The sequence below is a fragment of the Artibeus jamaicensis genome, unplaced genomic scaffold, assembly GCF_021234435.1.
Source record: "Artibeus jamaicensis isolate MK-2021 breed Jamaican fruit bat unplaced genomic scaffold, CSHL_Jam_final contig_781, whole genome shotgun sequence".
Taxonomy (NCBI): Eukaryota; Metazoa; Chordata; class Mammalia; order Chiroptera; family Phyllostomidae; genus Artibeus; species Artibeus jamaicensis.
The window spans coordinates 2,974,435-2,986,722 of NW_026521968.1; the positions used below are offsets into that span (position 1 = coordinate 2,974,435).

At 45.4% G+C, this 12,288-nt stretch overlaps 1 protein-coding gene across 5 annotated transcripts in view; it reads right to left on the reverse strand.

Moving 5' to 3' along the window:
• MYOCD (myocardin) overlaps positions 1-12,288 on the reverse strand; it is a 101,824-nt gene that overhangs the window by 22,434 nt on the left and 67,102 nt on the right. For all 5 annotated transcript variants that reach the window (XM_053672707.1, XM_053672706.1, XM_053672705.1 and 2 more), the window contains 2 exons: positions 5,482-5,657; positions 2,907-3,032 (listed from right to left, as the gene is read on the reverse strand). In XM_053672707.1, the coding sequence (XP_053528682.1) occupies positions 2,907-3,032; positions 5,482-5,657 (302 nt within the window). The remainder of the gene's footprint in view (positions 1-2,906; positions 3,033-5,481; positions 5,658-12,288) is intronic.

Below are 12,288 nucleotides of genomic sequence, written 5' to 3' on the forward strand. Positions count from 1 at the left end.
TGAGGGCAAAGTCTACCGAACACCTGGAACTCTGAATTCATATACTTGTGTAGTTTCCCCTCTTTCTGAGACCAGAGGATAGTAAGGTTGCAGATTTGTTTTCCTGTTTCCTACCCAGAACTGCACAGCCAATATAAGGAGAGAACGTTCATCTTTTTAAAGCAGAGGTGCATCCAAAGTCCAGTGGCTTAAGACCTGGGCGTAAATGTGTAAAGCAGGTTAGAGTAATGGGACAGGGAACCATGTGGCCTGTCATCTCAAAGGTGTTCCCATTGTAAGCTGCACAGACACACTGGGGCTGCCATGCTGCACAGCAGCCAAGCTGCCTTCTGCTCTGCAAGGCGAAGCTGCACACTCCAGTCTGCCAAAGCAGACTGTTCACCAAACATCCTAATCTACCTCCCCTCTCTAACAGCCCACCCCTCCTGTCTCTTCTCCCTGCAAATTTCCACTGTGTGCAGCTCCTGCTTCCACTTGCTGTCTGGCTCCAGCTCAGCCTTTTGAGTCCAGCTCAAACCTCAGCTCATCTGGGAAGCTTTTCCTAACTCCCAGTTCTGTCTGTCACCTGCAGGCCTCATGCAGCATATCCATTTCAAGGCCTGCCTAATAACTGAGTGAAGGGGCCTGAAATCCTGCTTCCTAGGCTGCTGGCCTGTGGGGGCACTGTGACTGCCTGGGGAGGGGAACTTCCTTCTATATTGTGGTAAAATACAAGTAGCATAAAATTACCACAGTAACCATTTTAAAATTACACAAATCAGTGGCATTTTAGTATATTCACAATGTTGTGTAAGTGTTCCAGAACACTCCCATCACCCCCAAAGGAAACCCTGTATCCCCTGAGCAGTCACTCCTAATTCCCTGCTCCCTGAAGTATCTGGAAACCCCTAACTACTTTCTGTCTTTGCGGCTTTGGCTGTTCAGGACATTTCATAGAAATGGAATCACATACTATGTGGCCTTTTGTGTTGGGCGTTTTTCACTCAGCACACTATTTTCAAGGTTCATTTTGGTATATCATGTATCACTACTCATTTCTCTTTATAGCTGAATAGGCCACGTGGTTACCCATCCTTCAGCTGGTGGACATTTGAGTTAGTCTCAACTTTTGACTATTGTGAATTGTGTTGCTATGAATATTCGCACCCAAGTTTTTGTTTGAACACCTGTTTTAAGTTCTCATGAGCACATACCCAGGAGCGGAAACTGGGTCACACAGTAATTCTGCACTGGATTTACTGAGGAACTACTACCATGCTCCAGGGTGGCTGCACCATTCTACATTTCCGCCAGCAGTGTAGGGGAGTTCCCCCCTCTGCACTGTCAGCACTGGCCATTTTCTTTTCTTTCTTTTTTTTTTTTTACTATAGCCATTCTGGTGGGTGTGATGTGGTATTTTGTTGTGGTTTTGGTTTGCATTTTCCTGATAACTAATGACACTGAACACCTTTTTATGTGATTATTGGCAATTTCTTTGCCTTTGGAGAAATGTCAAGTCCTTTGGGGCATGTTTTTCTTACTTTCTAAAAACACTGAGGGGCTGCGATACACCACTGGACTGTAGGCTCCTTGAGGGCAGGAGTCCTGCGTTATGCAGCTTTGATGTGCACTGACTACAGAAGAGATGCTACAGTTTTCAGAGCCCTCCTCTTCATTTCATCATTGGCCTCACGTGAATCTTCCAAAGTCACCACGGCAGGGTGGTTTTCCCCAGCTCGATTGCTTCCTTCCTTGAGAAGCCCGCTAGTAGTATCCTCCTAATTTGGAGATGATGAATATTGGATAACTGAGAGTTCGCAGGCATTGAGCAATCAGAAACGTGAACAGCCAATCCTGCTCTTCATTAAAGCTGACCTGTCCTTCCTGAGGGCAATGATCACATTTTCTTACTACACTGAGGCTGAAGGCTTCGCTAATATGAATCATGAAATTTTAATACTATGGTAGAAGTGTTAATAAAATTTCTTTGTGCACAACATTGGAAATAATGTGAATCATTCCGTCTTCCCCCCCTGCAATCAATAAATGTCATCAGTAGTCACATAATTTCAAAGCTATTGAGCTGTGTGAATTGTAAGCTGGGTTTAAGCTGCTGCAGTTTGGTGGGGGCCCTCTACTGGGCAGCCGAAAGACCTGCCGGCCACTTCTGTGTGTGCTATGGAGGGGACTATGGGGCTGTTACTACAACCATGATTCTTACTCACTTTACAATCACTTAAAAAATATTTCCTAAGAGTTATTTCAGTACTCTGTAAGTGGTGGTATTAGGGGTGAGGAGACATGCCAATGAGAAATTCTATGAGGTAAAATATGGAGAAGGCTAATGACTACCATAGAGTTAATTGAGGAGAGAACACTCTGTGAACTATTAAATATAGTAATGAGAAACTTAAACCAAAAATATGCTATAATGCTTGCAGTTATGTGTCCCCTGTGAATAAAATCCCTGCCTTTATCTGTATGGAGACTGGCTTGGATGACACAGGTCTTACCTGTGCAAGGCCTTCAGGTCTGCCTCCTCTGCATAAGTCAGCTCCCCTACACTGATTTCACGGTCCTCACAAATTCTGTGTGCATACAATCAGCTTTGTCCATCTTCAGGATGAGCTTATGAAGTGTTTTTAGTCAGGAACATACTAGCTGAGCTGTGATTCCAAAGGAATGCAAACACATAGATTTCTCCTCTGCAGAGAAGACCCATGTGATGCTGCATAAGTAATAGGATCTTCATCCATACTCACTGGTGGCCCATGGATAAACTCTTGTCATGTGATGTTCCTAGTGGACTAAGCTATTCATGGGTCAGAGTGACTCCCCTTGTGTTGCCAGACCTGACTCATCACCTGTTCAGAGCCGGCTCAGTGAGCGAACTCTCAGGCAGGGCTAGGAGGCTGGTCCATCCATACCTTGACAGCAGCATGCACAGGGTTTGGGGTGCTGAGGGGCCCAAGCCCCTGCTTCCCTTCATCTGACTGGTTGCTGGGCTGTGAGACCGAGTCATTCCTGTCATTTTCTGAGCCAGAAGTGAGATCCTGAAATCCAAATTTTAGCATTATTAGGATATAAGAGTAACAATTGTGTGACAGAGAAATGTTAGAGCAGAGACCCCCCCCCAAACACACACACACACACACACACACACACAGTTCTACGGTTTTAATCCTATCTTTATATCCAAGTATATAGAAGACTACTTCTTCCAGGGGAAGGAGTCACGTATACAACTTGTCAACCATTCGAGGACATTCTGAGGAGAGAAAGGGGTCATTATTAGTAATCGTGACCATAACACAGGTACAGAACTGGCCTATTCTTGGCGAACTGGAATGTCTGTCACCCTGTGTGAGAGTTCCTCCTGTCTGCGACAAGGTCCACCTGTTGGACTTGGTAATGGGATTAAAAGAAAGGGAGAGGGAGGGGTGGGTGTAAGAGCAGTGAGGAAAGTGGGACAAGTAGATGACAGGGTGTTTGCAGATGGAGAAAAAAATGTGTGTGCACGTGCATCTCTGTCAACATGTGTGTGTTCTGTATATAGCTGCATGTGCCTGTGTAGTGTGCATGTATATATTCATGTGCATGTATACATGCAGGAAATATGTGTACATGTATCTATGTATGGATACGCGATATGTTCTGTGCATGTGTGTGGGTCTGTAGGGTGTCTCTGTATGTATATGGTGTGTGCCTCTGTGCATGTGTGTTTGTGTGTGTTCATGTGCACATGCTCACACTTGTATACATGCATGTGTGTCTGCATGTAGTGTCAGGACAAACCTTTGTGACAGGCATGTTTCTGTAAGCAGAAGACTTGGAAGGAAATGTAATAATCTTTTCTCCCATTTTCCTTCATTCCTATGCTGTGACGTTGACAAAAGGGGCAGGGGCTGCTCAGGATCTCCCCCTGGGACTGCACAGCCCTTCCCTGAGCCCTGGCGCCTGCAAGCAAAGGTCTGCAGGACCCATTCCTGCAGAGCCTCAGTGTCTCCACTTGTCATGTGAGGTTTCAGCCAAAAGAACAAAATGATCCTTGCCTTTTGCCTAGCTTTACTCAGTGTTCCCTTCCTCCCTTCTCTGGAGTTTAGCGGAAAAGTACTTGTCTTTTCCTCAAACTGTTCCTATATCAGAGGCTGAGGAATTTGCTGTCAGAACAACAGTACAAATGGTCTGAGTGACTCTTTGATGTTATCAAAGAGGTTGGCTGTGGAGACGGCTGAGGCAGGCAGGGGAAGGACAAGCGCTTTGATTACCAGCTCCTGCACAGTAGATGCTGCATATTTTGGCTCTGCTTTTTATGTCTCCCTGTTCTTCCCTTTCCACATTTTCTCCCTGGCAGCCTCAGCTTTGCCCCCATGGAGGAAAGCAGGGTGTGACAATGACCAGTAAGTGGCACCATTTCAGGAAACAGGGCCCTGGATGATAATTACCAAACTGTCCCTGTTAACTGTATGGTGCTTTATGGTGTAAAAAATATTTTCAGATGTAATGTCTAATTTCAGTTCATCCAATAATTCCTGTGAGGCTTGGAGGAGTGAACTCTGGCTAAAGGGCAGGGACTGAAGGTTTGGAGGCTTCTCTCCAGAGTAGGTGTGCCCTAGAACCAGGGCTGGAAGACCCCCATCTCACAGCCACACTAGTGGGTGTCCTGCCCCTCATGTGCAGGCACCCCAACACCTGCTCCTAGGGCTCCATGAGTACCAGTGTGCCGGCTGAGGAAAATGCCAGTAGGCCTGCTGGCTTCTAGAGGGGCAGCTCCAAGGACCAGGGGCACAGCAGTGTCCTGTATAACACACAGCTCCAAAGCCTTGTGGAGGGGCCTTACTCCACCTGGGGGTCTGTGGTAGCCAATAGAAAATGCATATGAACTGGCTAGTGCTGACCCTGGCACACAGTGAGCTCTGAACTGCTGTGGCTGCTGTTAGTAATCATCATGGTTCTTTATAAATGTGCATTTCACAATATTTTCAATATACCTTCTTCACATTTTAAGAGTTTCTCTCCAGAAAGAGGTGAGTGCTGTGCTGGGTTTGGAGCTGGAATTGGACCTTGCAGCAGTTTGGCAGGTAGGAACCTGTTCACAGCAGGACCTGCATGGGCCTCCGTCCTGTGGCCCAGCACCTCTAGTGACTGTTCCCTGTGTGGAAAGGCTGGGAAACCAGCCCTGCTTGGGCACATTCTGTTCAGGACATGGTTGGTAGGGCATCTAATCTCAGTAAACCTCATGTTTATTTTCCCTGTAAAAATAGAGATAAAAGGTATCTACTTGGCAGAGTAGATGCTCATAAATTAAGTCAAGGGGGATGGTCCTGGGATTCTCCCTCAGGGCTTTATGGAGGTAGTTGCCACTACACACAGAACCATGGACCCAAAAGTGTGAGGAGAGGCACCGAGGTAATAGGCTATCAAGAGAGATTTCTGGGTTTCAACTCAAAACTGTTGATTTTAAGACTGAAGAGATGACAGGCTGAGGTGTGGCTGGTTTACCTGGATTGTGCCCGGAGGACCTGTCAAAGAGGTCTCTGTAGCTTTAGTGTCTGGGGGAGATCTTGCTGGCCCCTGGGGGTCTTCGCTTCGAGTATGATCTGGAGAAAGTCCATCGCTGCTGCTATCTTCCTCGAAGGCAAATGCATCTGAGGACTTGGAGAAAGTCACCTGGTTACCTGAGGGGTGAAATCCAAACCTGGGTCAGTGGTTTAGGCACATCAAATGCTTCAACGGGTCACTCCTCTCCCCATCAGGATTAGCTCCTTGTTCTGTACCCAGTTCAAGGGAAGAGTGAAAATGAATTTTAAATGGTTTAATTTCTTATCTATTTACTCCTTATGGGAACTTGGGTTTTTAAAAGTAGCATTTAGCAGGGAAGAATGAGTTACATTACTTGTTAAACTTTATTTTCAGGTTTATCCATTCCTGAACATTTTCTTTGTGAACCTGTATCTTTCTGAAACCAAATCAGGGAAGAGGAAAGACGGAAAAGGGATGCAGACTGAGGCCAAAGGAGCAAGCCCTGGGCGGATGCCCATCTCCCTCAGCCTCACAATGAGAGAAGAACTGAAATGATAGTGTGTCATGTGCATCAGTACAAAGCAGAACACACAGCACAAAATGTTTAGCAGACTCTGCTAACAGGATAAGCTAGTAAGACAGCTACCAAGTCTAAATTCCTGAATGTCAGATTTAGCTAATGTCACCAGGGTGTCCTAAAGCCCCATTCGACTAATGCATATCTGTTCTTAAGAGCCATAAATGTGTCTCAGAAAAGTCAGGATCATCTTTATTTGTCTAGTATTTACATTTTCTTTCAATTCCTCCTATCTCTGTGTCTATTTTGGAAATCTGCATTGGCTCACACATGCAGAGCTGCTTCCTTGGCAGCCCCCATGGACTTTGGAGCAGGACAGGTACCTTAGCTTGGGGAGAGGGGTTCTCAGACCAGACGGGACTATAATGACATCTTTGTATGTACTTTATGGTTCTTAATCACTCAATTCCATCTGGTTTATTATCCAACTACACTTTGTAAGATGTGCTGGGGCTGAATCGCTCATCTGGCCCGACCGCAGACCTGGCTCTTATGAAGGAATTTGAGTGTTATCAGGAAGTTTCCAGCCCAGTTCTCTGCATTCACACCGACAAGAACTTCTGACTCCTGCTCTGAGCAGATAACAGAATAGAGCTTTCACCCTGCAGCCTGGAGAGGCAGTGAGGAGCTAGAAGTCATGGAACAAATGTGGTTTGGGGCTTGTCATCACCACCACTGCTGGCATCTGTCACAGCCCCTCACTCAGACATCCAAGGGTCAAATCAGGAAAAAGGCCAGACAAGGACAAGGCAGGTGGAAACTCCAGTCACTGGCCCATTGGGCAGCCTGCTGACCTGGAACAGCTTGGGGACCAATTTCCTGCTTTCTATGATTATAAAAGTAATATATGCTTATCATAAAAAATTCATATCATATGGAATGCCCGTAATAATTCCCCTTCCCTGGAGTAATTTGTTTTCTCTTCTAGATTTAATTCTATATATACAGCAAGACATATACATACAAATTTTAAAAAAGTATCTCACCCAGATAGGACTGGGTAAGACATACTGTTCTAAAACTTGCTTTCTTTCGCTCTAAAATTTTTCCTAGTGATCTTTCCATGTGAGCACGTAACAGATCTTCCTCAATTAAAAATCATTATTTTATTGGTAGCAGCTACAGTTTTCCATTGCATTAATGGGAACTTTTATTTTACAACTTTTATTTTGTAGAATACATTTTTTAACTATAAAAATACCTGAAGTAATAGACAACTATGGAGAATAATAAATACAACCTATCATGTTTTTATATTTGCACCAGAAACCTATTCATTTTTCAACAGGGGCATTTCACTGAGTATTTGACAAATGTCAGCTTTTTCTTTGAGGTCAGGGGTCACTCACCCTTTATCTCATTAGTACTCTGGTCTCAAATAGCTCCCTCTGTCTTTTAAGAGTCCAGAATTAGCTCACAACCTTCCTTCCTTTTTTTTTTTTTTTCACAGCAAAGCCTGCATTTCACAAATAAGGCTATATTTGTCCTTTTCATGGAATGCGGGAAAAAAGTATGTATTTAGATCCTTCCAGTTGCCTCCCTGAGTAAACTTCTTTTTTAAACTCAATCTATACATTTCTTCACTTTAGAAACAATTAAAAAAAATTTCTATGACTTCTGCCAAGATGGAGGCATAGGTGGAGACACCGTGCTTCCTCACACAACCAAGTTTAGAGACAACTAATAATAGCAACAGGAAACACAGCCAGAACATAGAAAATTGAACTTTTCGGAAGTCTGATAACAACAAATTCTTCAGCCTGACCGGTAAGAGGGGCAAAACCAGCAGCTGGCAGAGTGGGGTAGCACAGGAAAACTCGGTCAGACGGACTCAGGCGCGCAGAATCCAGGCGCAGGGTTGGACCTGGTGGGCAACTCATCAAGCAATCACAGGGAAACAGCGAGGGAGCAGGGCTGCGGGTTAACTGTGGTCGTGCATTCGTGTGTGGATAGACAAGCGAGGGAGTGGGTGATTGGACGAGAGCCAGCAGCCCCTGTGGCAAGTGGTGGTGGAGGGCACCGCCATTTTCCTGCTCTGACCCCGCCTCCACATACAGTGTCACAACCCAGCGACCTGGGAGTCCAAGGCTCCGCTCCTCATATTTAACGGGTGCCAACAGACCAAAAATGGCTCAAGAAGATCTCAAAGCCCCAGAGCCTATAAATCTAAGCGATGAAGAAATAGCAAAACTCTCAGATGCACAGTTTAAAACACTGGTGATCAGGATCCTCACAGAACTGGTTGATTATAGCCACAAATTAGACAAACATATGAAGGCAAAACTAATTCAAATGAATGGAATTGCACAGGAAACCAATAGCGATGAAAAGGAAACTGGGACTCAAATCAATGGAGTGAACCAGAAGAAAGCAAATAATGGCCAAACAGAAAAGAGTGAAGAAGCAAGAATTCAAAAAAATGAGGAGAGTCTTAGGAACCTCCAGGACATCTTTAAACACTCCAACATCCGAATTATAGGGGTACCAGAAGGGGGAAAGGCACAGCCACCAGTGGAAAACTTATTTGAACAAATAATAAAGGAGAATTTCCCCAATCTGGCAATGGAAACAGACTTCCAGGAAATCCAGGAAGCTCAGAGAGACCCAAAGAAGTTGGACCCAAGAAGAAACACACCAAGGCACATCATCATTACATTAGCCAAGATTAAAATGAAGGAGAGAATCCTAGAAGCAGCAAGAGCTAAGGGGACAGTCACCTACAAAGGAGTTCCCATCAGACTGTCAGCTGATTTCTCAAAAGAGACCTTACAGACAAGAAGGGGCTGGAAAGAGGTATTCCAAGTCATGAAAACCAAAGACCTACAACCGAGATTGCTCTATCCAGCAAAGTTTTCATTTAGAATGGAAGGGCAAATAAAGTTCTTCTCAGATAAGATCAAATTCAAGGAGTTCATCATCACCAAGTCCTTATTATATGAAATGTTAAAGGGACTTATCTAAGAAAAAGAAGTTAAAGAAACATGAACAGTGAAAGGACAACAAACTCACAGTTATTAACAACCACACCTAAAATGAAAGCAAACTAAAAGGACAGCTAGATCAGGAGTGGAAACATAGAAATGAAGATCACATGGAGGATTAGCAACAGGGGAGTGGGAGGAGGAGAAGGGGGGAGAAGGTACAGAAAATAAGTAGCATAGACAGTAGATGGAAAATAGATGGGGGGGGCAAGAATAGTATGGGAAATATAGAATCCAAAGAACTTGAGACACATGGTCATAAACTAAAGGGGGGTAATGGTGGGGACGGGGGGGTAGGGTGGAGGGGAATGAAGGGGGAATAGAACAACTGTAACGGCATAATCAATAAAAAATAAATTAAAAAAATAAAAATCTAAATCCTACTTACATGTATGGGATTAAATGCTTTGTCCCAGTTAGAACAATTACATGCATTATTGGGGGCAGGTGGGCATGAGTGCTAGAGGTGGCAGATGGGTGCTATGCCTTCCCCAGCCCAGGAATCACAGCACTTCATGGGGACCCACCTGGTAAACACCTTGAGCCAATGCCATTCCTGTCCTCTGGGGGGCCCAAGTATGGCTGTGCTGGTCCCTTGAGGTGCTGGTTTTCTCTGCCTATCATGGCCCCAATCTGAGAGCTTCATTATCATATATCCCCCCTCCCTACTTCTTCAGTCTAAATGAGTACCGATCTTCTCTGACCAATTTGATACTTCAGGTGACAGACTTCCCCCACCACACCTGCCATACCCAGAGCATCACATCTCAAACGTGTACAAATTAGAGGGAATTAGCCATACTGTCAAGTTGTCAAAGTAGTGTAACATGGGTAAAAATGTTAGGAGAAGGTTTGTTGGGGGGAGGGAAGAGAGAGAGACAGAGAATGGTGTCTCTTCTTAGCTCCCAGCAACCCCCTTTTTAAGTGGAGTGACGGCAAATGATAAGAACAGTAGTATGTGTCAGTAGTTCACTTCATAGTGCATCAATAATAAAAATAATCAACACTTGTTAGGCCTCATGTGGACTAGTAAGTCAGAGCAGGGGGCATGTTTTCTCGGCTCTCTTTTGAGGACCTTGCAGGGTCCAGTCTGCCCTGTTTTTCTGAGAATGGGCTGGTGGAGGGCTCAGCCTCAGGACTCTCACAGCCACAGCAGAAGGGTGGGAAGTCAGTGCTGCTCTCTGGAGGCCACCAGGAATCATGTTTAGGGACACACTGGAAGATCTGCTGGCTGGTTTGAGGGAGGGAACACAGAAGAGAGCCAATGTCTTTCCTTTTTCTGCACCTGTGTCCCCAGAACATCTCCATATTCCACCACGTATTTTGCTTGAGTTTTTGTGATTTGAGAGGCTGAATGTTATACTTTGACTGTGAGAACAGAGAAGGCAGGAGATTCTGGTAAGGGTGATTGTGATGATCTCACTGGGACTTGTCTCAGAGAAAGGCTGGAGGGGTTGGGGAAGCCCCGTTGTTGCTACCAGTACATCAGCATGTTCTTTGCACTTAAACATCTGGCATTGGGTGACCTCAGAATGAGGCACTGGAATCATGTGGAAAAGTCTAGAAGTCAAGTGTCTAGAATAAAGGAGCAAGTAATCAGTCCCATTTCCCCAGTACCGTGCAGCGCACTCCTCAAATATTTTATTCATTTCCAGCCTTCCCACTGTAAGAGTAATAGAGAGAAGCAGACGCATAATCAGATGTGATGTGGTGGAGAGATGGCAAACTGAGAGGAGGTAATTTAGCTGTAGCCATGGGACACAACAGGCAAATCATCGAGGACCAGGGTAGGGAGCGCTGCTGGTGGTGGGATAAAGGAGCCAGCAGTGTGGGGCTGTCCAAACAGACTCCTGGAGGAGGCAGGATTAGGTGGAGCCTGAAATGACTGTCAGCTATGGGCAGGCAATTAAAAGCAGGAGGGGGTTGGCAGTAATGGGGAGAATGAAAGGGAAGTGACAGAGTGGTGATTAGCAGAGCTGGGCTGGGAAGGGTGAGGGAGAAACTCTCCCAGCCAGGGCAGAGGTTTATTTTGGGAGCCAATCCCTAGAGAGACACAGCTTCTAAGAGTCTACTTTATCAGGTGACATCAATCATGTAAAGAGGTTCCTCTGCTTAAATCAATGAAGAAACCATTAGTATGTACAACCACATATAGGGTACTCGTTTACACCTGAATAAAAAAATAAAAGGGTGAAGGCCAAAGCCCCATGTAGCATCTAAAATGTACAATGTGCCAGGTCAGAATATGCCGACAGACACACTGAGACCCGTCAAGGGCTGTCCAGGCCAAAAGACCCCGCCAGGGGGCCCCAGCCACTTACCACTCCCGGGTGCTGCCAACTGTTTGAGTCTGTGATTACCAGGGCAGGAGAGGGTGAAAGGGCAGGAGACCACACACAGCTACGCACTCAGCCCAGACTCTGTGTAAAGGAACTGAAAAACCGTAAGAGCAGAGAGGCCCTGAGACCCAATGGCAGAGGCTTCCCTTTGAGGTGGTGTTCGGTGTGGTCAGTGAAAAGCTGGGTTCTGGAGTCAAACAGACTCGGTTTGTTTCTTGGTTCTACCACTTCAGTGATAAAGTGACTGTTGGCAAGTTATTTGATCTCTGGGTCCTCAGTTTCCTTATCTATAAAATGAGAAGAAGAATAATAGCTAGCTTTCAGTGTTTTGAGGATGAAAATAACACAATGTACATAAGGCACATTGTATGTTATTTATAATACAGTCCCTGATGTGTAATTGTTCAATAATTTCTAGCTGCTGTTATTGTTAGATTGTTTTTGTTAGGAGTATCTGCTTGTCTCCAGTTTACCATTATCAAAATAAAAAAGGCCACCCGGGAAGCAGTTTATTCTGTGGTCAGCTTTGCAAAGGTCAGCACAACTCCAGGGACAGAAAAACTGGCTTGTCCCAAGTGGTTCACTCTGGGAGAGCAGAGACAGACCTTCTCCAGAGCAGGAGGAGTGTCACAGGAAAGGAGTGCCACATTCTCCTCTCCTTCCTGGTTCAAGTCATACACATGTGGACCAGGACAAAGGTCAGCTTGTCTCACCACCTCTGGAACGATCAAGTCTATCACCTTCGTGCTAGGAGCCTGGGTCTCTGCTCCAATCTCCCTGGTGCTATGCTCTCTGGGAGTGTTGTGCCCTGGCTATTGTCCCTGTAGACACTTTGGGAGTGTGATGACAAGGACCTGCTTTGGGAAGCCCTGATATCATCCCCCAGCTA